Source organism: Pezoporus occidentalis, unplaced genomic scaffold (genome assembly GCF_034315485.1).
Source record: "Pezoporus occidentalis ecotype Australia unplaced genomic scaffold, CSIRO_AGI_Poc_V1 ctg116, whole genome shotgun sequence".
Classification (NCBI taxonomy): domain Eukaryota; kingdom Metazoa; phylum Chordata; class Aves; order Psittaciformes; family Psittacidae; genus Pezoporus; species Pezoporus occidentalis.
The window spans coordinates 1,789,170-1,814,476 of NW_026912951.1; the positions used below are offsets into that span (position 1 = coordinate 1,789,170).

The window sequence follows — 25,307 nt, forward strand, 5'->3', positions numbered from 1 at the left end:
GGTCCTTTAATGGCTGTGCTTTTGAGGCTTTGTACTGGACTGGCTCCTTCCGTTTGCTTTCAAGGTAACCTTTCAAGTTCACTTCATTTTCAGAACACTTTGAATATATGCCCAAAACCACCAAAGACATTCATCCTGCCCCATCTAATTTCAAAGGCTATTTCAGTCACTCTCTTCTGAGCAAGTGAGCTTGTTGTAAGAAGATGCTTTGTCTGAGTGTCTATCGTCCATCTACACTAGTAGGTAGCTAGTTGATGTGTACCCAGTACTGTGCAATGCAGAATGAAGATACCCTGCAAAGTCCGGGCAATTTAGCTAGGCTACTGAAAGCATTATGGTTAATATGGTTGTATGCATGGCTTCACCTTGGTTAAAATCCTCAGTTTCATGTTTGGCCTGGTCATGCTGAATAGAATGTCAGTAGAGTGAAATGCTGCCTAGCCAACAAGAGTTAAAAAGATACATTACTCTTCCATCTTTAGATGTATTATTCTGTTGGATTCTGGAGGTACGTATTGGGTCCTTGCAAGCTGGCTTTCCAACGAATTCAACACCAGTGATCTGGAAGTCTACTGCTTCCTTCTTGGTACATGCAGGCCTAGACAGCAAGTTTTTCTTCTAAATCTTAAAATTTGATTGCAGATAAAGAAAGAGGATCTTAAGAGATAGCAGTGATATTGCTGGGTAATATGTAGACCTAGTTTGTGGAAAATAGAATTTTAGTAAAATTATTGAGTAATGTCAAAATTCTGAGAAATAGACAGAAGGAGATATTTAAAGCCAGAGTTACAGCCTGCTGGCTAACTACAACTTGAAAAACAGGGCTACCAACATGCTGTGTGGAAAAGCCCACTTAAAACCATGCTCTGCCTGTTGTGGAGTGGTGTGGGATGACAATCCATGATAAATGCCCGTAATCCATATTCAAATATTAGAGCAAGGACTTGCATCAGATTGTCTTGAACACTTGTGTTATTACAGAAGTGTTGGAAGTCTTTGTCTGCTTTCACTGCAAAGGGAAAATAACACTAATTTTAGGACCTTGAAAGATTCTGCAGGGCAGAATTAAGATGTGCTGATCCAGTTCTGTGTTATTCTTGTGGTACAGCATGTGGAAGTGAAATGCAATTGTAAGCAATATTATAACCTCCCAGATTTATCTTCCTTCAGCCTTTGCTTAGTCTTCCTTGCGGATGATCTTCAAAATACATTACATCACAAATATAGCTATACAGAATGTTAATATTGTGTAGATTTCTGTATCCTTTCTCTTCTGTCCCCTCTCCCATCATCCTGTAAAATCATGGGCTTTTCTTTGTGATTCATGGGATTTTTTTCATTTCTTTCTTTCTTTGAGGAAATACCCAAGTCGTTATTTTAGTTTTTCTCTGCAACTATGAAGGATACAATTTTTCTAGTAAACAAAAGTTTAAATCCCTTGACTCTGGGCTTTAAACAGAACACCAGTTATTGTCAAAAGTTTTCATAGCTTTTGCTATCCCACTTTAGGATGAATGGTATTGTTTCTAACTAAACACACTGCTAAATACCATTAGTGCTTCCTTTAGTGCTAGAAATTCACAGAAAACTGTTCAGCTTGTTCTGCAGTACAGGATTCTTGTTGATGAGGCTGCTTGTTTTAAACCAGGTATTTTCTGTGATCGTGAGAGAAATGCTGAGGCAAAGGAAGACAAGAACATTGCAGGTTCAAGCTTCATATCTTTGCATTCAGAGAAGAGTAAGTGAAACTGAAATCTAATTTTGAAGTTATTTTCTATACTTGACATACCATCCCCAGCTGAGAAACATTGAAGTTGATTTAATTGCTGTGCCAAGATCATTCCCAGTGTGATAATAAGCATTTAGTGACCTGGTGACACCGGGATAAAGTTATCTTAGGAAGCATTCTGTGGTTTTATATATCAGTATCAGGGATTCAGAAGCTGTCTTTGGCCTCCTTGTACACAGATAATAGAAAAAAAACCCCACACATTTGCTGCAAATCATCTTCTGGCATCAACACTTACCTGTTCTGTATGCATGGAGGTTTGCATCATAGCTGTTTCTCAAAGCTGTCATTATTCCCCTTCCAATTCCACCGAGATCAATGTCAGTGAAGGAAGAGTTGAAGATAGCTTTCACATGGGAGGTTGCTTTAGTTGTTGGTATTTGCAACCAGTCATTAAGCAGTGTGCTAAAGGCTCATAGACCCGCATGGGAATAACCACTCATGAAACCTAATTCCTCATTGCTTTTTTTTTATATAGCTTTTAGCTTGTTTCTTAATTTAAGAAAAATATTGATAATGGCTAACTGGGAGTGTCAGAATGTTTTTATATGAACATCTATCTTCACAACCAATATGCCATTTTTAACTGTCCTTACAGATTCCAGATGGAGACTCATTTCCATGCCTATTTCTTTTGTGTTGGAATTACCTCTTTTAATTGGTATGAATGCTTGAAAAGTTTTATGTCTTTATACACCACTAAGCTTATTTTCCTCCTGAACATACAATCAACCATGTAGGTACAGAATATACAGCATTGCAATGTTCTTCACCTTGGTAGTGCAGCTTTTGCAGCAAATTCAATTAAGGCACCAATTTTAGTCTATGCTGATGATAATAAATTCCCCATTTAATAGAACTTATGCTTTGATGGTTTTTCATGTGCCATTTTAATTAATCAGTATAAGTACTATTGAAACAATGAAGTGGTTTGAGCCATAGAAAATACAAATCTTCTGCTAAGTACTATGCAAGAAAGAGTAACAGAGCTTACCAGATGGATGCATAAATTAATGTGTCTTCCATGAGTTTATGGTTTATGGCTCTTTTAATTTTCTATTGTCATTAGTCCTAGGAATATGCCACAAAATGAAGTAAAACTGCTGATTAAAGCATTAAAGTCTAATGCAGAAAGATAATGTTTAAGTTGTCTAGCTACAGTCATTGGACTGTAGTAGTGATTTTGTAAGTATGATTAGTTCTCAATTAATAGTTTTCATCTATGCCTTTAAATGAGAATCACAACTAAAGCCTACACAAAACGTAGCCCTTTGCTTCCATCATGGCTTTGAGAATCAGAGGAGACAAATTGGTTTTCACATGATGTGCAGGGCTTCCACTCTTGGTGCACCTTAGTTTCAGAAGCAAACCTGGGACCACAGGCATTCAGCCCTTGGTCAGTGATTGAGCTCCATTTGCCACTTGGAGCTGGGGAAAGCTGGAGCCAAGTTGGTGACTAGTTATCAGTTCACATGAAGCTGGCAGTGTTGGCTGTTTGCTTCTGGTAGGCTTCACTTGGGTGCAAGCACTGTCTAATTAGACATGGAGATATTTGCTGAATTATATTATTATATTTCCTTTGCTTCCTTGTTGATGCTTGGAGCATGAATCTTTTAACAGATATTGCCGCTGACTCATGGGACTCTAGCTGATGAGGGAAAGGGTTGTGCATCTGGCATGCTCAAGGTCATGGCATGGATTCATGTGCTTGTGGGAAAGTGCAGAGCTGCTAGGCAGCTGCCCAGAAAATGCACACTGCTGCCATGTCTGCTCCTTCTGAAACCCCATGAACAAGGCTCAGCTAAAAGCTACAGGAAAACCCTGCAAAAACATGAAAACCAGACTCTGTGGCAGAAGTGGGAAAGTGCATAAGCTGAGGTCTAATTGAGTGAGTCGTGTGCTCAGAGCAATGAGACTTGACAGGTCTAAGTGAGGAAAGCCCCAGAGGGGCTCTTCAGAGAAAGAGCACTATTGCCACAGCAGTTCAGTTCCTTTCCAGCCTCTTTGGAGGGATGCAGCCTAGCCTTGAAACTATGACTTGTCAATGTTTGCAAAATATAAACTGCATAGGAAGTTCATACTTGTCTGTTTTATAGTGCCTTGATCTCTTGTCTGAGAGTTGTCTTTCCCATCATTTGACCTCACTGAGGCGTATTTCTATTTCATGACAATCCGCACTTTAGTGTAAGAGAATGTTGTGCTTTGTGCTTCTGGAACGATGGAATGAGGACTTGGTGCTTGTGAGATTCAGTGGGAGCTGCTGGCATCAGGGAAGACAGGGCTGAATATTTAGGCTTGATCCTGACAAAAATCTAAATGTTTTATTCATTAGGACATAATCTAGACACACAGGATTTGCAGAGGATTTTTTTCTTTTTTTTTTTTTTTAATGTGGGACACTTTAGCATGTATTTTTTGGTAAAATTTTTGGTTTGAAAAATGTTGTGTAACTTAAATACCATTTCTGAATTTCTCTCCTGCTGAAGGAAGACACATGCAGAGGAGGTGGAAAAGGACGCATAATGAGAAGTCTGACCTTAACTTACTCCCTTGTTGGGTGCATGCTCTTTTACTCAAGAGAGGCCCGTAAATAACAGATTTTTAAAACATCTAACTTACATTTTTTAAACAGCTACTTAAATCACCAATGCATTTGAATGAATATGTTCAGCCATTCCTTTCCAACTAACAACTACCCTGATGTTTGATTCTTCAACATCATGCTGTTAAAGCAATTGCACGCTAATCTATTCTACACCTACCTGAGTTTTGTCACTTCCAAGTAGTCAAGCAAGTCCTACAGTTTAGTTTTATTCCTCTCCTGTCATAGAGGAAGAGCAATAGCCCCGCTGCTAGTCTTGTTCAATGATGAAATTGCTCTTGAGTCTCGTTAATATAATGAATCAATATGTTCCCCATAACAGGCATGTTTTATGTTCGTAGTCTCTGCTCCCCAGGAAGACACTACTATTTAGGGATCAAATATATTCAGCAAAGTAAAATGAAGTATTTCTCCCCCTTTATATATTTTCCTAGTAAAGGAGTATTCTGAGCAACATTCTGAATTACTCAAGAACCTATAGCCTGTGGAATTTTCAATCTGTTGGAAACAGCTGAAAAATAAAAACCAAATGGTCCAGTGACTCTGCATAGAAAAGTCTGCATTTTAAACTAGAGCTGCTGCTGCGTACACTGCAGCTTGTGCCTGTATCATTTGGTGTTGACATCTGCATTATGATGAGGGGAATTATTCAAAGCCAAATTGCTATTCAGGGTGGTAGTGTGAAACAATGAAAATGAGATTGCTAGAGGGGAAAATATATTCAACAGCTTGTGTAGCTGGGAAAAAAATTCAGGATCATTTGCTGGAGCACTTCTTTCCTCTTTAGCAGAGTTTAACCCCTTTACAACAGCTAAAATAAAGCTGTGACACGCTTCATGACAAAATGCAAGTGTTATCTATGTGCTTTTTTAACTGATGTATTTATATTGTTTACAGACCTAATCTGAAAATGACCTGTAGGGTAGTAAATACTTGGTTTGGATGCAGGTCTACACCTTGTTGGAAAGGTGGGAATAATTTGCATCAAAAAGTAAAGTATGAAAAAAAATCACCACTTTTCCTCTTATTAAGCTGTGAACAGCCTGATTTTATTTTTATTGTTGCATATGCGAAAACAAATATTCTTCAGTGAACACATTTTGAGCTTTAATGAACTGGGCCTGTACATTATGTACATCCTGTATTGGTTAGCTTCATAGCTTGGAATATTAATGTATGTCCCTAAAACATTTTCTTCCTTAGCTAACCAAGACAGTCTGACTTATGAATACTCAAATACAGTATAGAACTAGCGGTTTGTTTCTACAAGTTTGTGCTAGTCTGTATGTCTTTAGAAGTAGGGTCCCAACATTCTCGAGCTACCCACCCATTCAGAGGTCTTATTGGAAAGTCATCCTCTCCTTGTTCTCTACCTCTGCAGAGCCTCAGGAAAAGAAAAATACGTATAGATTCCCTCCTATACTTACAAATTATCTACAACAGCATAAATTAAAGAGCTTTTCTACATCTTGGTCAGGAAACCAGGTTTTCATATCTCATCCTGCCCATGAAACAGGCTATTTGGAGCACATCACTGTTTTACAGCTCATTAGCAGAGCAAAACATGCACCCATTCTTGAAAGGTTTATGGCAAACTGCAGCTCTAGCCTAATTTGCTGCCTCTGAGTTCCCCCTTCTTTTTCTTATATTGTCTGTCCAGTCATTTCAGGTGTGGGGTATGGGATGTGCTGTGATAGCATTCCCATTTCATTTCTTTACTTCTTGAATTGTATGCAAGACCAAACACTGGTGTATGGACACCATATGAACTATATGCTAAATAAGCAAATGACATTTGCTTTTCTCCTTGAAGGCTATTTGGCTTACCTGCAGTTTAGCTTCACTTAGCTGTCTCTTCACTGGTGGCAATAACAGCTTTTACATGTGATTACAGGAGCTCACAAAATTCCTAATTGCCCAAAGAGATGATTCTAAGGAAACAACAAAGAACTGTAAATTCAAATTTAAGGCTTGAGACAAGTTGACTAATGCTTTCAAGGCTGACTTTAGTGTTGTTAATGTTGGGTTTGTTGCTTTATTCAGTCTTCATCTAAACAGAAAGCCCTGAACTGTGTTGTTTCTTTTCTAGCAAGATGATGTTTTTATCAACATACATTCACAACAGGGGAAAGAAATTAATTCTTACAAATCTCTGATTACTTAAGAAAGGATTATAATAAGGGCATAGTTAGATGGGGTTTTTTATATTAAAAAAACAGTGAAGAGCCAGATTTTTAAAAATATCTCTTCATGGGACATAGTACTTTTTCTTCTAATGGAATTCTGCACTTTCTTATAGTAAGGAAATCTATTCTATATATGTTTGCATAATGTGCCTTTTATATGTGAAGGTAGAAATAGTTAACCAGTGAATAGAGAAATATTGCCAACAGTTAAACCTATTTTTAGAGGTGGACAAACACAGAAGCAGAAAGGAGACACACAGGTTGGAGCAGGTTCTGTGCTGGAGATACCAGAAGTACATCCAGAGTACAGAAGATACACCCCTGGTTCTTGCAGCATCTGTAACTACTCTTAGAGACCACCTGATACTGAAGTTTGAGAACTGGATGTTTGATAGCTGAATAGTGGTGTATGTGCACTTTCTTGCAAAAGATCTGGGGAAGTTATCAATCAACTATGTAAGTGCTATGAAAGGCACAACAGGCTTTGATCTCAGAGAGCGGGAAAATCAGAAGTTGTCTGTGATGAAAGACACTGATAGGTGAATTAACTTATGGGAGCCAGTAAATCTGTGTTTGCATAATTTTCATACATATGCTGGAAGACACCTTTTCTCTGTACCCTGTTCAGTACCCCAGTAATACATGTTACATATCCCCCATTGCTGCGGCTTTAATAACCTTCTCAAAGACACTGGAAGGCTGCCACACCGTGTGCAGCTGGGCAGGAACAGGAGGAAGTTCTTCATTAAGCTTCATGCTCCAGCAGGGCCTGCAAACGATGGCTATTTAATCTTTTGCATGGAAGAGATTTTCCCATGTGATGCCCTCTTGAATTTATGTAGCATATGCCAATAGGTCAAATACACCTTGCTGAGGAAATTACTTGACTGTTACCTGTCATTGAATTTATAACTGAGTGCTTTAGAAAATATTTCTTCTACGCTAAATTGTCTTCTAATTTTCAGTCAGAATTTATCCTGTAAAAAAATAAATAAATCTACTTCCTTATCCTTGGCATCTGAACCACTAATTTTTGCAAAAGATATCAATTCTAGAAATAATTTTGAAAATTACTGAAGACGATGAAAATTATCTTTGTCTTGAAGTTAAAACTTTCAACATCCCAAATCCAAGAGATTCAAGCAATGCAAAGAAAATTGCAGCATGTTGTTGTAACTCTTGTACAACAAAGTACTGTCTCCATGTGTAGCATGTGACAGAACTAGGGGGTTGGAACTATATGATCTTAAGGTCCTTTCCAACCCTAACCATTCTACGAATGGGGCCGCCGGGGTGCTCCCCTTCGCGGCCGCCTCCGGCCCCGGCGTCCTGGCCCCGGCTCGGATCGCGGGCGCCCCTAGCGGATCCGCTGCTGATGGGCGGGGTGCGGAGCAGGTGCTGCGGGGTGGCAGCGGTTGACAGGCGCGTTTTAATGATGTAGCGCTTTAGAGCGGCTCAGAAAAGATCACCGCTCCCGCTTAGAACAGTTACAGCGCTTACTCCTCTTAGGAAGGATTTAGTGATGTCGTGTACGCTTCTATTTTGTGTGCCAGTTTACCATCGCCTATGGTATTTTAGTTGAACTCATGCATTGGTGGAGCAAACCGGTAATGTACTGTAGCGCGCTTTTGCAATTTCTTCTTAAATACTTTCTCCACTGCTTCCACGCCTTCCTTCGAGTACGATATGAAATAGCTAGCTTTGTTATTGTTGTTGTTCATGAAATAACTAGCTTTGTTGTGATAAGGGATTCTCACAAGGGCACCTCTTGCTGCCGTGGAGCGTGCTAGTGATGCCTGAAAGCTACATAAATAAGATGCGCGACTATAAATCTCAGTGGGGAATCACAGTGTTGTTTGGCAGGGTCATAGTAAGAAGTGCCGGGTAAATGGCTGAGTACCTGCTGTTTATCCCTTGCTCACCCGTTCATAAATACTGAGGTGGAAAGGGAGCAAAGGTTATGCTATGAATGAAACCACTCCAGTGTGAGTGACGTGCTCAGGGAATTGGCTGCGGGTGGAGGCATATCCTTTTCTGGGGCTGCTGCCCCATCTAGTGGCACTTCTGTTAGCTCCTCACAGGCCCAGCTACCGAGTGCAGGCACAGGACTTAAGCATAGATTTGGAAAAATGCTACCCGTTGAAGTTTGAGTGTATCTAGGCCAATCAATGGGTGACATAATTACTTTTCCTTCAGCTATTCCCACCAGTTTAAATGGAGAATAGTGGCCTTTAAAGACAGGGAAGCTGCTCTATGTGCTGGGAGCTTTGTAGGTGTGAGATTGTTTCCTGTAAAACAAGAGATGAAGTTGGCCCAAACAAGTGGAACTTAACCTGGAAAGGAAAATTCGATTACTCTTGTAGATCATGCAGTAATAAAGGCGTCTTTTGGAGGCTGAGGGCTTTCTTCAGCGCTATACTTACATTCTCCCTTTAAAATACCATTTCTCTGACAGCCAGCAAACCTCCAAATTGATCCGATTACCCATATCTTTGATATAAGGCTCTTAAATTTCAATTCTGTTGCTGAATCTGTATAAAGATTGCCTTGATGCATCTTTGTTTTCATAGCAAGGTTCTGCAATTAAAAATACAATTCTAACAGTTCTGTTTGGCAACAGTTTTGTTAACATGAAAACCGAGACGCTCGCTCCTGTGCAGGGATACCAACAACATGGGTGAGGTGCTAGTAACGTTTTAAGTGAGAAAGCTCATACAGAAATGCTCTTTTCCATTTGAAGAGCCCACAGACTGTAATTTTAGTTGTGGTGGCTGAACAAGTGTAACAGATATCCAGATGGTGTAAAAACAATAAATAAATAACATCTGACCTTGATTGTCTCTATAGAAACTTGCATATACCAGCAGATATATCTTCCTTCTCTGGCTGTGGAATGCAGGAGCTCAAACGCTGGAGATCCACAGGATCCTTTGATATTAAGTCTGTGAAATATGTTTATATATATATATAAAATATAATATAAATGTCTGTAAAAATGTCAGCTTTTATCATGAATGGATGGTAGGAAAAAATGTAGCATAAAACCTCATGTATTTGTGGAATTCAGACCTTGTAACTTACACAGTCTTTATAGCTGTAACATTGTCAACCAGGGAAAGATGATTAAGCTATTTACACCAATGTAGTTGAAACTACAAACCAATGTAGTGAAAACTATAAAATTTTAGTATACCTATATACTTGTCTCTTTTCTGATGCTGATACAAAGTCTATTAGCGGATATACCAGAACAGATACTTATAGCCTGGCACTTTGGTATATTTTCATTGAGATCCTGCATTTAGCTCCTGAGAGGTCTTTAACCATGGCTGCCTCCTGACATTTTCAATACTGCAATTAATAATAAATCTTTTTTGTTATTGCAAGTTTATTGATATAAAAGATTACCGACATAGAACACAGTCAGGTGACAAACTTTATTTTTAAGCTTTGCAATTCAAAGCACTCCTAAGGAAGCACATATAGGAGGCTGGGGTCCCTTGTCTCTTCATCTCCTTCCCACCATTTGTCAGCTTGCATGTTTGACAGCTTTTTTGCCTCTGAATAGTCAGTATTTTTCTACCCATGTGATTGTTTTCATGCTTCAAGAGGACACATTTGTATTTAAGACTAGAATATGAATATGTATTTCAAGGCTAGAGCAAAACTAGTTCCAAATTTTTTAGAGCAAAGCTAGTAGTTTGTGTCAGTTACCTCCTAAATGTTCTAAAAGTCCCTTTAATGTAGCTTTAAGTCTGAGTCGAATTGACCACCTAAAAATATTTCCATAGCCTGGTTTCAGCTACCAAATACGATAAATGTCTCTGTTTTGCCTCCCCAGGAAATAAACAAAACAGCTTTTGATACTGCATGTCTTAAAAACAAGCCTATTGTGAAAAAGGATATAGTTAATATAAGGCAGAAGTGTCCTTAGATGCCAGAAGATTTAATATGTAGGATAAACCTAGTTACAGTTATTTTAGATGAAATTGGTTTGTTCTTGAAAACAATTTCAGCTTCATCTGTTTATGTCCAGTTTAAAATGAAACTAGCAAGTGTTACAAAGATGATATATAAAATGTGATGTCTGTGATCAAGTACACTTGATCCCAAATGCAAAGTGCCTAAGGGAAATGGAAGAGTCAAGCTTAGATTAAGTCTCTCCAGTGATCCTTTATAAAACTGAATACTTTGTGCCCCGTCTTCATGTGATAGACTCTACCCCATGTTTTTGAGAGATTCTTCCACCTCAGTTCTCCCTCTCCCTTCCCCACTCCCCATTTGGCATTCAAAGTAAAATCAAACACCAAAATGGGGATGCCTAGGAAAAACTCTGTGAAGAATGACAATTTTAAAATGACAGCTAAGATCCTTCCAGAAATAAGGCAAATGTTAACTGCATAAGGAGGTAAAAATGCCTTCCCACTTGAGCAATGGCACTTGGAATCTGTTGCTGATTTAAATCTGATGGTTTCTCTAATTTTTCTGGAAGATTGTTAGTCAGGATAATTTCTGAGACAAAAAGCAGCTACTTAAAGCTGCTTGTTGTTCTGCAGTGTTGGTTCAGGTTCTGTATAGCAAGTTCTAGACCAAAATACAACTGAGATAGTCAAGGGTACCTGTTCAAGGCAGTTTTTCATGTGGCTGGGATGCTAATGATATAGCACATAAGCATGTTTAAAAATAAAAAAGTTACCCAACGACATCAACTGCAATGTGTCAGAATTTGCAGGTGCATTTGAAGATGAAGGAGTTGGAACTCTAGTGAAGATATTTTATCATGGGTCCTGATGTGCTGTAGTAATGCCAAGTACAAGCTGTGATCCTGATGGAACAGCTGCAATTTCAACAGCTGTAGTGATGTTCTGATTAAACAAAACATTTTGAGGATGTTTTGGTTTAACTTAGTCTAAAGTTTTGTGCCACAGCATAAGAAAATTTAAGGAAGAATTGTGAAGTGGTGATTTTTACTTACTGGAGAGGAAGTTATGAATACACTAAATTTAGAACATCAGAGCTGTGACAAGAGATACTGGGCTGATACAAAGAGATAATTTGCTTCATTTCTAATAAATGATGAAACTGCCTATAGATGTTTTTTATTTGTAAATGTGTCCATCTGGTTTTCTGGAATTACACTGTTACCAAATAGGAATCAGATCCTAAAATGCATAAGCCCATGACTGGCAAAGTCTGGTCGTTGCCTGTGATTTTCAGCTTCTTTCGTGATTTCCTCCTTATGATAATACTGTGCTTTGGAAAGTTTTATCACACCCAAAGGCCTGCAGCTTGAAACATACTGAGGTAATTCATGCGTATGATGCCAAGTCATAGCATTACGTATAAAACACTTTCCAGTTATTCAGTAGGGAAATAATGTTTCCTCTGTCCAATGGGGGATAATAATTTTACTCTCTTGCCAGTTGCACATATTATTCATTGAAAATATTTTGCCCAGTGGGACATGGAAGCAATTAATTTGGTTCTTGCTCTGTCTGGAATATTATTTTGTTAAGAGTTACTGAAAGGTTTTCTCAAAACTTTTTAAAGTTATTAGCCCGCCATTAAGAAGTTTGCCTTTAATTGCTCATTCAGAAATCCCATAGGAGCCTTTTATTTTTTTTTTTAAGTTACTTTTTAAAAAGATGGCTAAATTGAGTAATACAATTTCTATCTTCCCTATGGTGTCTGTGTTTTCATATAGTCATTTGGTTTTACTGAGCATGTTCATTTTCCTCATAATAAAACAGGGAACCCAAGATTAGATGATTTCTCAAAATCTCTCCCACTTTTATTGCAAAGGCCCAAGGCAACTGGTTTATTTCTGACAAAATTGTTCTGAAAAGTTCCAGTGAGAGATGTTCAATGGCACTCAATGCCATTTATTGTCATGCTTCACTACTCTTACCGGTAAAGTAATTTCATCGTGCTTTGATTCAGTTTCCTTTCCTGCAACTAGGTTTATCGCTTCTCACCCTATCTCCTGAAGACACAGAGGAAGGTTTATTCTCTTGTCTACCACAACCTTTTCCCCTTTGAAGAAAGTGTCCCTTGTAGGTTTTGCTTCTCTGGATAAAATAAACTAAATATTTTCAGTCTTTTCTCCTTGTCATGTTTTAGACTACTGATCATTATTGTTGTGTTCTCATCAAGAAGAATGATGTTCAAAACAAGACACAGTCTCCCTAGTCCCTAGTTTTACAGACTGTGCTCTGGTGTATGTGTCAGTATGTTTACATTTTTTTTACTCAATACTGTTGACTTGAATCCAGCTTGTGTTCTGCTGTGCCTTCTGAATCTGCTTTAATAACAGTCATCATTCATCTACATCTGTATATTTGGTTCCTCGTGTTTGTCTATCAGTTTTTTAATTTCTGATAACTCTGGTTTTCTAAGCTCACTCTGGTTTCTGTTTGGATGCTGGTATACCTGCAGCCCTTCCCAGCTTCATATATCATTATTGTATCTTAGCAGACAAATGCAGCCTAAATCTGAATGAGTCAACTTGTAGCTGTAGCTATGGAACAGAACACAGGAATTGAGCATACTGCTCATGTGGGTCTGCATATATTTTCATGCTTGATTTGTGGGTCTACATCTCATTTTACTGTTCACAAAGTACATAGCTCTTGTTCCATACATTTCTTGCATTTTACTTCTTAAAGTTCCACTTCCTTCACTTGCCAGGAGGTTGAACAATATAACCCAAATTCTGCTCAGGTTGCCCATTTGTATAATTGTATGGGATGTGGTGGACTTGGGGTATGCCAGAGCAAGTCTGAACCCAGATTTGCTCTTTAATGTATATGCATTTTTTCAAGTATGTCACTATTGTATTTTAGCTTGCGGTAGAGGTATCTGGAAATTGAGCTTACAAGCCTGATGAATGCAGAAAGGTTTGATTCTCTTTTCATGGGTAAGCTCTGTTCCCATTTGCCCCAAAGCAAGTGCTCCAGTCAAGTGTTAGAAGTGAGCCAAAGGCTTGGCAACCAAATAGTCGTATTGCTCTTTATTAGTTCAGGTTTCAATAGGCACAAATGAAATCCTCCCATGCATACAATTCCAAAGGGAACTGCTATGCCACAAATAGGTGACTATACATTATGTTTCACCATAACTTAGTTTATTTAAAACAGATTTTATATTGAAGCACTCTGAGTCACATTTTAGTTTCAATCCCATGAGGAAAGCTTCAGCTATATAAGGTAAAGTGGTGGGTGCATTCAGGATGCATCACTTCCTTTTAAGAGATGATGGATTAAACTCTGGACACATCAGATGCTGCTTTATCCTCACTGCTTATTATGTTTCTTCTGTGGAAGTATTGCAGATAAATAGGGACCTGATTTCATATTAGTTGGCTTCTGAGAGTATGATCTCTGGCTGATGCCCACCTCTCAGCTGCTTCTAAATACTTGCTGGACTCCCACTGTACTCCTTTCCATTGCTTGCCATATTTCTGTAATCGAGAATGCTATGCATAAGTAAGAGCAAATTTATGATATCAGCATTTGTCTTGCATGTATTTTAGTACCCACCAGATGTGTAATATCTTCCAAAACATCTTCTCTCTAGTATTTCTCCTGTCATTCTGCAACGGTGTTTGCCAAGCTCCATGCATAGCTCTCCAGGCTGCTTCTCTTCATCCTCACCAGCACCAAAACCCCTTCACTCTCTGTAAGGAGGGAAAGAAAATGTTTCCTGTGGATCCTGTTGCAGGAAGAGAAAGTTTAACAAAACAGTGCTCTCATCTTTTTCCCAGGCTGTGATAACTAGCCAGTGAGATGATATTGTAGTTATGGGGCCAAAGTCATGCAAGGAACATTGAAAGAGTATGTGAAGTATTATAGCAGCCAAAGCAGAGATGTAAGTACACTGTATGTTTATTTAAAAGATTTCATTTTTTTTAGAAGGGTTTATCTAACATAAACTGAAGCTCTCAAGAGTCTCATTATTCATATTTTCTCCAGAGCTTCCTCCTACTTATATTTATAATGATGGGAATAAGTTGGAATTCAAATTGTATTGACTTTATTCGTAGAAAAAGACCATAGAAGGCGATGACAAATGTGCCGTTCATTGCAAGAATAATATCCAGTGGTTCTGAAGACATTTATATTCTCCTCCTGTTTGAAATCTGTAGACTTTAGTACTTTGATAAATGTTCAAATGAAATACTGAAGTGAGAAAGCTGTAGCATCCCAAAAGACATAAAACATGGAGTATTTTTGCCTAAAACTCTATTACCATTGCTTACTTTGTGGCCAAAGTATTCTTTGCCAACATTGGTCAGGCTGCTCTGCTAGCTGCTCTCTAGAAAAGTGGTGAAGCAGTGCCTTTCTTCTCTTCTTCCACAGTCTCCAGTCTCAAACAGGAGATATCTCAAACTTGTTCTCTAGAAACAAGGTAATTTTAACTCCTCAAACTTTAATCAGCAGTCCACAAACAGCACGCTTTTGCCGAATAACTACCACACACAGTGGTAACCTCTACTAATAAATTTCTGTTTGCAGATCCCAGCCACAGATTGCATTGCCTAGCAGTTCACAAGCCAGTACTGTCAGTAATCATTTCATGCTTATGTAGTGCTGCTGTCCCTGCACAAGACTGGGATATACATTCACAGAGTTGTCAACTCTTCCTCCTCCTGAAAAATCATAGCCAGGTAGATCCGTGGGAGAAAGGAAGTACTGTTCCACCCATCTTATAGAAGGAAATTGAAGTATAAAGACATGTGACTTAACAATAACAGCTGGAAATAGTCCAGACATTACATGCTACAGTCTTGACTCTAAAGGATGAGACTTCATTAAGATTCTTATTCCTCGCTGATGTGAGGCTCATATACCCAGACTACAATGAGCTACAAGATGTGGCATGCTTCTCACAAATAATGGTGTGCATCTTGGAAAGAGAAAATATAGCTTGTGCACTTTCCCTTGATTTTTGAAAGGATTACTATAGATCAATTTGTACCTGAGCAACTCTTCATTCACAATTGCCTTAGTACGAAGTAAAGACATCAATCAGTCTAACAATAAGTTGAATTATCTAGCTCATCTCTATTTGATTAAAAAAAACCAACCCAACCCATCAAAAACCTCTCTTGAGAGTTTTTTTTACATTCTTTGGTGTACGTAGCATGACCAAAAAGAATTGATCAAAATGTTCCTGTGAGTACTTTTAAAAAGAGCCAATTCTGTTTATTTGTAGTTAGAACACTGCTTGTAGGTCACAAAAATTCTTGCTCAAGGCTTTTCAAAAACGTTTCTGAAATCTGTAGTCTTTCATCATTAAGCAGCTAGTGCCTGAAACCAAAAGGTTTCTATGAGAGCTCCATTAGGAATGACTGCACATACACATTAGAATTTTTTCAGAATTCTTAAAATAACTATGAAAGAGTAGATGTTAAGATGGTCTGATCTATGAAAATCGGTTAAATTTTGTTTGTAGTCCTGTAATTTAACCCCAAATTCTGCCTTTGTGAGAGGAGATGAATAACTAACAAAACATTTGTGTACTAACATTTTTTTTTAAAAATAGGCCAAAAAATGGCAAGCCAAATTGCCAGTCTGGGAGCTTTTGACCAGTTACTGCTGGAGTCTTGCAGGCTTACTGTGTTATTTGGTTAGGATGGATGTGGCTGCTAATTTGTTCCATGATGTTCATTTCAGTGTAGAAAGTCATTTAAGGCTAGGCAGAATATTGTTATTATACACACAAGCCTTTTACTTTCACTATTACAAACATCACACAAATATATGACAACTTGATGCTGTAATACAAACTCTTCTCTGTAAATTTGCTATCAACACTGGTTTTAGCAGTGCCTCCAGTCTGTCGCATCTTATAGCTTCCTTCTAGAAACAAAATCAAAGCAGACAACATAGGCTTTTCAGGATGCTGAAGCAATGCTAGGGTTTTACTGTGTGCCATTAATCACCCAAGACAGCAGACCTTGAGAATATTTTCTGCTTGTGTTGTCTACCCAAATAAAAGAACATAACTTCAGCAACAACTTCATTTGAGTTTGACAGTGATGCATTGTCCAGAATTACAAACAAGAGTTGGTTTTAAGTAGGTCTTTGTTCTTCAGTTCTGGCTAGATCTTATTCTTAAAAAACAAATCTAACTGAAATATAAAGTCTGCTGTTTAGACTTTATTTCTATTACCTAAGATTGTGCTTAGCAGTACTTGAGATAAACTGCAAATGTTTCTCTTCAAAATTAGCATCCACAAACTGTGCTGAGGAAAACTGAAACTGTTGCTTTGCTTTCAGCACTTTTCTACAATATTGGTTTAGTGTATTCTTCCACACCCAGTAGCATTTAAGTTAATGAGTGAATGTTTGAAGCTAATCTCTTGCCACCCTTGATTTGGATGTAGTTCTAGAGCATTAGAACTGTATTCCCTTATGGTAAAACCTAAACAGGATGTTTAGGTTTACAAGTTCATCTAGTGTTACACAGTACTAGAGTCCTGAAGCATATGCAGCGTGGTTATCAGAATGAATTCCAGTGCCGAGGATCTAAGCTCTATATTTCATTAAATGCAATTTTATAGCTAGAGCAGGAGACATTCTTTTCTCATTAGATGCTTAAATAAACAAGGAGTGCAACTATTTATGTTTTACCGAGGAACTTTGCAATTCGGTAATGGCAGCTCTCTTTTGAATCATACATTCACCATTTCAATAGAGGAGGGACACATAAGAACAAGGGGTTTTCTTTAATGATATTAACATCCATAATACAAACAATAAGTTAAACACAGTAAAAATAATTAAATAAAGCTTGAGGTTCCAGCCCTCATACAAATAATTCAAATCTATAAAACAAAGACAAGTCAAATATAAAACTAGTGAAAAAAAAAGTAGTTTCCATATAATATCAATTAAATGAATGGAAATAAAGTTCTGACTTCTGGCATCCACAGCATTCAGCAAGGGCCAAGCCTTTACATCCTCTCCTGCCTGCATAGCTGCATGTATAGAGAGGTTGCATAACCAGACTTTCCAGACACCTTCACCTGGGATGTGGAAGTCATGTTTCCAATATGCCTTCTTATAGCACAGTTCTTAATGTATTCTTAAGAATGTGTAATGCTGACACAGCTATAGGTGTCACCCTCAAGATTTTACTACATTTGGTCTATAGCAATGAACCCTGTGCAGCAAATATCACCTTAGTCCAAGTAGACTTTAATCCTTCACATACTACTGATGATAATGCTGATGCTGCTTCTTTCACTTTCTGCTGCAAATCCTGATCACCCTCTCAGTACTGGTCTTAACAGGTTAGATTTCTAGGACTTGAGCTTTAGTATTGTTCAGTGTGCTGAGGAAAGATTTTAAACTCAGGCCCTGTATAAATTCTATACTTGAGTTAAATAAATTAAAACTGTACCAATACTTCCAGACCAAATGCTGGCTCGTAAGAGTAAGTAGATAACTTGATATGCATAATATCATGCATGGGAATACTCATTTAAATGTTAAATAATTTAGCTTCCCACTGAGTGTTTTTCAGGTAATTCAGTGTAGTTAAGATAATATATTGACCACCTCTCCACCTCAGGAACACAGATGCTAGTGGCAGACCACACAAGCATTTAAAATGAAAGCTGCTTATGACATTCAGAACATTAAGGTCCTGGCATCAGTATAGGCTTAATCTTGTTCATTTGAGTCCAGCTGTAGAAAAGTCACTTTGGTTCAGGAACAAACTGGCTCTTGGCAATTACTGCATTCATATTGGACTCAATCCAATTTAGGTATCTGGTAACTCTGGTGTAAACACCAGGCTTGTTTTTCTTTGCACAGCCATCTCCCCAGCTGACAATCCCATAAAGCATCATCCTGCCATCATATTCACAGATCATGGGGCCACCAGAATCTCCCTGACAACAGAAAAAGAACATATTAGTCCATTTTCCACAGATGGAGCCTTTTTAACAGGGAGAGTGCTATTGTTTTTCTAAGGTGAAGCAAGCTAGTAAATGCCTACAAGCTAAAGTTTTGATTTTCAGGAATGCTGCATACATGGAACAGAAGGCTCATCATCTGCTGTGACTTGAACAGGCTGTAGCATAAGGAGTTTTCTTCTAGCCCCATCCCAGCAGGGAACAGAGAAAGTAGCTACCTTGCACATAACACTTCATCCTAAGTTTATAATACCATATAATAGGCTAGTGATATAAGGTTAAAGACCACACAGCCAATTCTTTACAGATCAATTGTCCTCAAGTCCTTATGGACAGGGAAAACACATTTTTACTTGCTCATATGGCCACTCTGCCCACTAAGGGTGCAGGCGAAATAAATGTAGTATTGAGGAATCTGTGAAGGGACTTAGCATCCCCTGTAATCTACCTTTTATCCCTTTGCAGAGCTGTAGTTAGTATTAAGTGCAAGCTGAGACTGGAATAGTTGCTATATTCTTCTGATGCTTATCTATCAGCCAATTGATTTAATAGGTTGTAAATAAAGCCTTGAACAGCAACAATGGCTGAGACACCACACTTCTTGTGTCTCCAAAGGCTGTCTGAAGGGGTAACACTTAATTCTAGGTCCCAACCCTCCTCCATGTTTGGCCACACTACAGGCTGACTCCACTGAATGTTCTAAATTCCTACTACATAAAGAGACTCTTCTGACTAGTAGAATTACATATACCAGCAGCTGATGCCTATAGTGTACATGCATCCAGAATTATTTGGAAGATAAAACAAACCAGTTTTACCTTGCATGCATCAGTCTCCCACATGGGATCTCCAGCACAGACCATATTATCAGTAACTCTGATACTGTCATAGTACTCATGCTTGCATTTTCTCTGTGATATTAAGTTTACAGTGGCTGACATTAGTCTTTGAGCATAGAAGATATCATCTGCAAATAAAAAGATGACTTAATTATTTTCACCATCCAAGACAAAAAGCCCCAACCAACAACAATACCAAAACACCCCAGAACACCCACTTTCAGCTCTGAAAAGAGATTGTATAGCCATTTCATTTTCAGTTTGAGGCTCTTATTTGCAGCTTAATTTCACTGTTAATAAGTTAAAAACAAGCGAGCCAAACACAAGCTATAAGGCTTAGATTTCAGAGAAGGAGTTTGATAGTTTGTGAAGGAAGTTCTGTACAAGTGCAATCCTTCATTAATCCTCCAACACAGCTTTAATTTTTTCCTACTCCTCACCACATCAAAAATGAAAATATTGCTGTGTTTTACCTCTTGGCTTTGTATGACTGTAAGTGATCAGCATGAAATAGGAAATGCTATGGACAACCAGAGAAAACGATAGCAAAGAATCTTCAAGAGATGCACAGGGAGTATGTAGAATAATAGAAAAGAATCTTTTAATCCTTTGCAGATCATACTATAGAAGCATCTGTTCCCATATTGTGGAAGTAAAACTTTGGAAAGAAGTAATTTACTTACAAAATTCTTGTTTCCCATAGCCAGCTATTTCACACCGGGTATTGTCTGCTAAGTAAAGGTTCTTCTCTGGCAAGCAGACTGTTCTGACATATTTGGATTCTACTGCACACTGTCCAGAAGTTGTTCTTATCCTTATCAAAGCTACAAAACAAGTCAGACAGATTTGTAAAGTAATTTTTCCTCCCCATCAAATTCTCTGACAATAGGAGTATTAGATAGAGATAATGAGAATAGTTTCAATTACAGTTCTGGTTATATACGGTTCTTCTCATTGCTTTTGGAATTACAGTGGATCATTATTTGTTAACAAAATTAATTTCCCCAGCACTAGAACTGGCAAACATTCCATCTTGAACCTCCTTCCTGAAAGGACAAGGGCTGATAGCTCAGGGAAGATTCTTCTACAAGTATATCTTCAGATGTTTTAAAACCTCAGTTTCCTGTCTGGCTGTAGATGGCAGCATCTGCTGCCCTGCTGAAGAAGGGGCAGTTTATACTGTACTTCTCACCAGAAGTGAGAAGTACAGTATAAACTTAATAAATAGTCATTTTCCTTAGCAGCAGGAATTTGGAATGGGTAGTGGAGTTCCAAGTGTCAATTGCAAAAGTGCAAATTGCAACAATCTCTGACTTTGCTGGCTTAGTGATAAGCTTGTGAAAGTTAGAGAGACTTAAAGTCAGGATTAATTCTGAATAGCCTTTGACTAATGTGGTACTTGATATGGCATTTCCCTACTATATGATGAAACCTACTATGCATGCATTTTTCATTGTTGTCTATGCATAATGTGATCTCTGTAGACACAGAATAAGATACAAGTGGGACGCTGCCACCAGTGCTTATGGAAGAGCCACACTTTATACAAGTCCAGAGATAAGATAGGCTTATACTTGGCTGCATACCAAGTAATGCATCAGACAATGCAAACCAAGTTTACACAACTGAAAAAGTTGCTCTTTGCCTAAGCCTAGTTCTCAGAGATGCCTAGCTCCTGTTCCATTTCATCTTATCTCTGGTTTTACTTCTTTCAGAAAATGTATGCCACAGTTACACAGCCTTTGGCTACCTCAGTTTTTTTAAAGGCTCCTATTAAGATAACGCTTACCAATATCATTGTCATTGCCACCTGTGTCATCTGTAAAGTCAGGGTGAGAAATTATGTCATCAACCATGAACACTTGCTCCTTATCATCAGTAACATTCAGCATGGACTTTCCAAGGAAGACTTTGTAAGCAGATTTGTTTTGTGGGTTTTTTGACCTGAGTGAGAGTAAAGAGATTCATGAAGATTACCAGTTTGAGAACAAGGCCAACAGCTTAGATATAGTCCCAGTTCTGTTTCATGTTTGCTTTAACACTGACAAGAAAAAAAACAAAATTTAGTCAGCTTTGAAAGTTAATACAGTACTCTAAAGGAAAGCATACCAATTTTTAAGATGGATGTTCATCTACCTTAAAAAAAATAGGCATTTTGAAATGCACGCCTAGTTTAGCTGCCACTAATGCCAGCCACTGGTGATGAGAATCTTCTGCAAGATACGAGGAAGATCAGCTTCCCTCAAGAACAGTAAAAGCCACCCATAAATATATTGCTCAACAGCATTTCACCTCTCAGAATAGCTAAGTTCTGTGAGCAGCAAAGGTAAAACTGAAACCCTAGCTCCAGTTTTGGCTGAAGTTGTTTAAATGGCATAATCCACCAAAATGTTACTATCTTGCTATAGCGCCTTTTGCTGTACTTGGACCCCCAGAGCTTAATGTTTACACCTACTCTTTCCATTTTGATCAAAAGAGCATTCTTACTATGGTACATTTTGAAGGCTTGCTCAGTGAGCAGCATGCAAAGAAATCACCTGAAGAAAGTTGCAAATAAGGACGTGGAATGGTAAACTTACGGACTATGAAAACAGTGTGCTGCTGTAAGCACCCAGCAAGGGTCAATGAGGCTGCCACCACACAGGAAATGGTCAATGCCCCTTACGTTTTGGAAGATACCAGCTATCCAGGGCTGAGACTCAACCTCTGCCTGACTTCCACCAACAATCTTGTAGTACTTGCTCATGCTTCTTTGACCACAGGCATGCCCTGCGAAAAGAGAAATTTTGTTCAGATGTTCTTAAAACTGCACTAACCTTGTACTATTAAAAATAATAATAATCAGTTGTCTTGAAACTGATATTACTTACCACACTTTGCCATGTTGCAGGGTGTTTCCTGAATGGTGAATCCCCTTTTGGTGTAGCACCACGGTCTGTCCCTTCCATTTGGGTTTCTGGAAGAGAAAGGAAGCATTCTTTTCATAAAGACAGAATTCTAAGGTACTACCATTTTTTCAAAGAAAACTAACTGTCCTGTAAAGGCCAGAAGTGTTCTGCTGCAACATATGCCAGATAAAATTTGCAACTACCTATTAGTGTTGCATACTGGGAATTTTGCAGTATGATCAGCTTCAGTGAAAAGCAAGAACTCCAGAGAGTCACATTCCAAATATTTTTAGTAAAAATTTATTTATTTCTTTTTAAACGCATGTACCATCATGTGAGGCACTTTTGGGGCTGTGACAATAGAAGTTATCCCAGGAAGAGCAATGCTTCTCTTACCTGCAGTAGTTGTGTTTGCCCAGACCAAGCTGCAAAGCATTCCTCATATGAGCATGGTAATAACCCCTCCTGATTACTGAAGGAAGGTCCCATGGCAAGCATTCGTCTTCTGTTGCCATTCCTCTGTAATCCTGCCCATTCTCAGTGTAGCACATGCTGGTGGTGTCTGATAAAATAAGTTTTGTTATCAGCATATTCTTGTTCTTGATTTTTCTGAGGCAGAAATAATCTCTATGGAATCTTTTAATAAGAACAAGGTTAATTCATTACACTTTATTACAACAGATTAGGCAAAAATCTGGACCAGTTATATATTCTTATTAAATTTGTTCTGTAAGAATTTTGAGTATCAAGAATCTTATGCTTTAAAGCATACACATTGCTTCTTTAATGGTTTCAGTTTACTTCACAATATAATCAGTTCTTCTGCTTCTAAACAGTCCCAAACAAGTTCACTTTTTTCACCCCAAACTAAAACACTTGTGAGGTTGGCAACATTTGTGAAGAGACAGGAACAAAAGTTAAAGATACTGATTTTGCAACAGTATTAGTTATTTCTGCTCACTTCGCATAAAGCACTCAAGGATTTCCAGTTATGTGCTTATGGATAATACTTTCACTTGGCACTTTGTATTCATGATGTACCCATCTCCTTTTATCTTTTCAATCAATTTTGTGTTTAGATAGATACTCTACCTAGTTCACAATTAATCCCAGTGTATCCTTCAGGGCATATGCAACGATTAATTCCGCTAAAGAGGTAATAGGTGATACAGGTTCCTCCATTCAAACAATGGCATTCTGTTAATTAAAAGACATCACTAATTAGACAAACATTTAAATGGTGAAGTAAATTAACATATAGTTGCAAACTAAGTTTAAGTATTATTAAGAGTCTTTCCCTTACATCAAGATGTACTTGCAAGATAAGTTCTTTTTAGGTTCAAGCAGAACAGGCAGCTACTTACCCTTGTGATCTGATCTGTGTTTATATGGGAGTTTGTAGTAGTACTTCTTCCTATAAAACTAAGGGAAAAGAAAAAAAAAAAGAATTGAGGAAAGTTTTGTTTGTATGGTTTGATTATCTTCCCTACTGCATACCTGAGCAAAGCAGAATTGGGAAGGGAAAGGAAAACCCACAAAACACCTTCATAAAAGCCCCAGAAGGCTGGTGCTCTGCATCAAGTCATCACTGTAGTAATTTCTGCAATAAGGATCTAAACAGCTGATCAGTGTCCCTAGAACAGGCACAGAAGCTAGTCCCTCTCAGACACCAAGCTGTGCAGCAAAGGTGTAACATTCTCCAGCTGCCTCTGTCATTTTAGTGACCTTGGTACTTCACATTTGTGCCATGGAACAAAAGCCAGTAGATTTATAGTACGGTAGATTCTTGCCCTGCACTTCAGCTCCTGCTTCTGCTTTGCAGGCTGAATATTATATTCTCCATGGAATTAATTAAGATTATGCCTTTAGTATACTTCTCCCAGAGGTCAAGTGGGGTTGCCTGAGCTAAAACAAGTAGCAGTAACAATATAATTCCATAGCGTTGGTGAATGGCTCTGCTGATAGGTATGAACTGCCATACAAGGTGATGGTCAAATTCATATCTGTTACTCCTCTTTTAGCATCATACTTTCAAGTAGGGTAGGTGGAAATTTAGTTAAGGTCCAATACCCAGCTCCATGAAATACCACTGAATTCTTAGGACTTGGTGTCCAGATATAAATTACATTAAAAGAAAAAATAATAGCTAAATTATTGCATGAAATTTTTACTATTTAAATGCTAGCAGACATCTTAGGGTGGAGCAGAACCAGAAGAAAAACTAAAGGGTTCAAAAACGTGTTTCTTGGAGGTATATATACAGCAGATGCACATGTACAAGCAAAGGCAGTAAAACCAAAATTCAAACCAAAAGCCTGCTACATCACCCAAAGCAGAAGTATAACTAAAACCAGAAGTGGTCCCAAGTGGACACCCCCTCCACCCCCCAACATTTATTTCAAAACTTACAGACTCCAGTCCCGTGACAAGCAAGCCCAGGGCTACTGTGAGAAAGATGAGTAACTTCATGTTCTTAGTTAACGTCTCACTTCGTTCCTCTTCTATCCCTAATATTTTGATTCTGAAAATAAAAGAGGAACTTCACATCATGTCATAGCTTGCAGTGCCAGCTTTCTTGCTTCTGTTGCCTTCAGCTCATTTCAAAATAAGTCACAACGCAACTGACAGAAGAATTAAGCATTGACCTGCTGTGGAATATCTGCTTATTATTTCCATATATTAAATTAGAAGTTACCATTTGAAGCTTTTCTGCACAGTTAGCAATATAGAGAGACTTTTTGTAGAGTTTGAACGAAGCTGATAAAAGAAAAATTGAAACTTGGAAAAAAATCCATTCTCAGTTTCAGCAGTTTGGACCAACACAGTTGGAAGTTGGCAGATATATTTAGCTGCTGTCCAGCTGTTTGTACCTGTTTAACTGATTATCACCAACCATCCACATGAAGGCTATGAAAGGGAAAGCTCCTTTTTTCATTACCTCTATAGTTGCTGACTGTGCTTTGTTGATGCCCAGCACTTGCATAAGCCCAGACACCTCACCAGCTGCCTCTGGCCACTGCAAACTCTTAAGAGTCTGGTCTTGGTGTTACCTCACTTATTTACAGGATTAGAGAGGCTTG

The 25,307-nt window shown here is 38.3% G+C and overlaps 1 protein-coding gene and 1 long non-coding RNA gene across 2 annotated transcripts in view; both read right to left on the reverse strand.

The window, feature by feature from the left end:
* LOC134174595 (uncharacterized) overlaps window positions 1-14,940 on the reverse strand; it is a 37,732-nt gene extending 22,792 nt beyond the window's left edge. The window contains exons 1-2 of the long non-coding RNA XR_009968707.1: window positions 14,835-14,940; window positions 13,741-14,252 (exon numbers count right to left, since the gene is read on the reverse strand). This is a non-coding gene — a long non-coding RNA (uncharacterized LOC134174595). The remainder of the gene's footprint in view (window positions 1-13,740; window positions 14,253-14,834) is intronic.
* A 2,658-nt stretch (window positions 14,941-17,598) lies between these two features.
* Window positions 17,599-24,783, reverse strand: PLAU (plasminogen activator, urokinase). Its single transcript, XM_062639404.1, has 10 exons — window positions 24,637-24,783; window positions 23,592-23,649; window positions 23,320-23,424; window positions 22,624-22,789; window positions 22,210-22,295; window positions 21,919-22,108; window positions 21,129-21,283; window positions 20,023-20,163; window positions 19,319-19,467; window positions 17,599-18,476 (listed from the first exon to the last, which is right to left on the reverse strand). The coding sequence occupies exons 1-10, from the start codon at window positions 24,694-24,696 to the stop codon at window positions 18,282-18,284; spliced, it is 1,305 nt and encodes a 434-aa protein (XP_062495388.1). The 5' UTR covers window positions 24,697-24,783; the 3' UTR covers window positions 17,599-18,281.
* Between the last annotated feature and the right edge of the window lie 524 nt (window positions 24,784-25,307).

Excerpts from the sequence above, each read along its gene's own strand:
- PLAU (XM_062639404.1), bottom strand. The coding sequence starts at position 24,696 with ATGAAGTTACTCATCTTTCTCACAGTAGCCCTGGGCTTGCTTGTCACG. Across the intron at positions 23,650-24,636 it reads TTGTCACGGGACTGGAGTCT|TTTTATAGGAAGAAGTACTA; the intron begins GTAAGTTTTGAA and ends CTTTTCCCTTAG. Across the intron at positions 18,477-19,318 it reads GGGAGACTGATGCATGCAAG|GGAGATTCTGGTGGCCCCAT; the intron begins GTAAAACTGGTT and ends TTCTGTTGTCAG.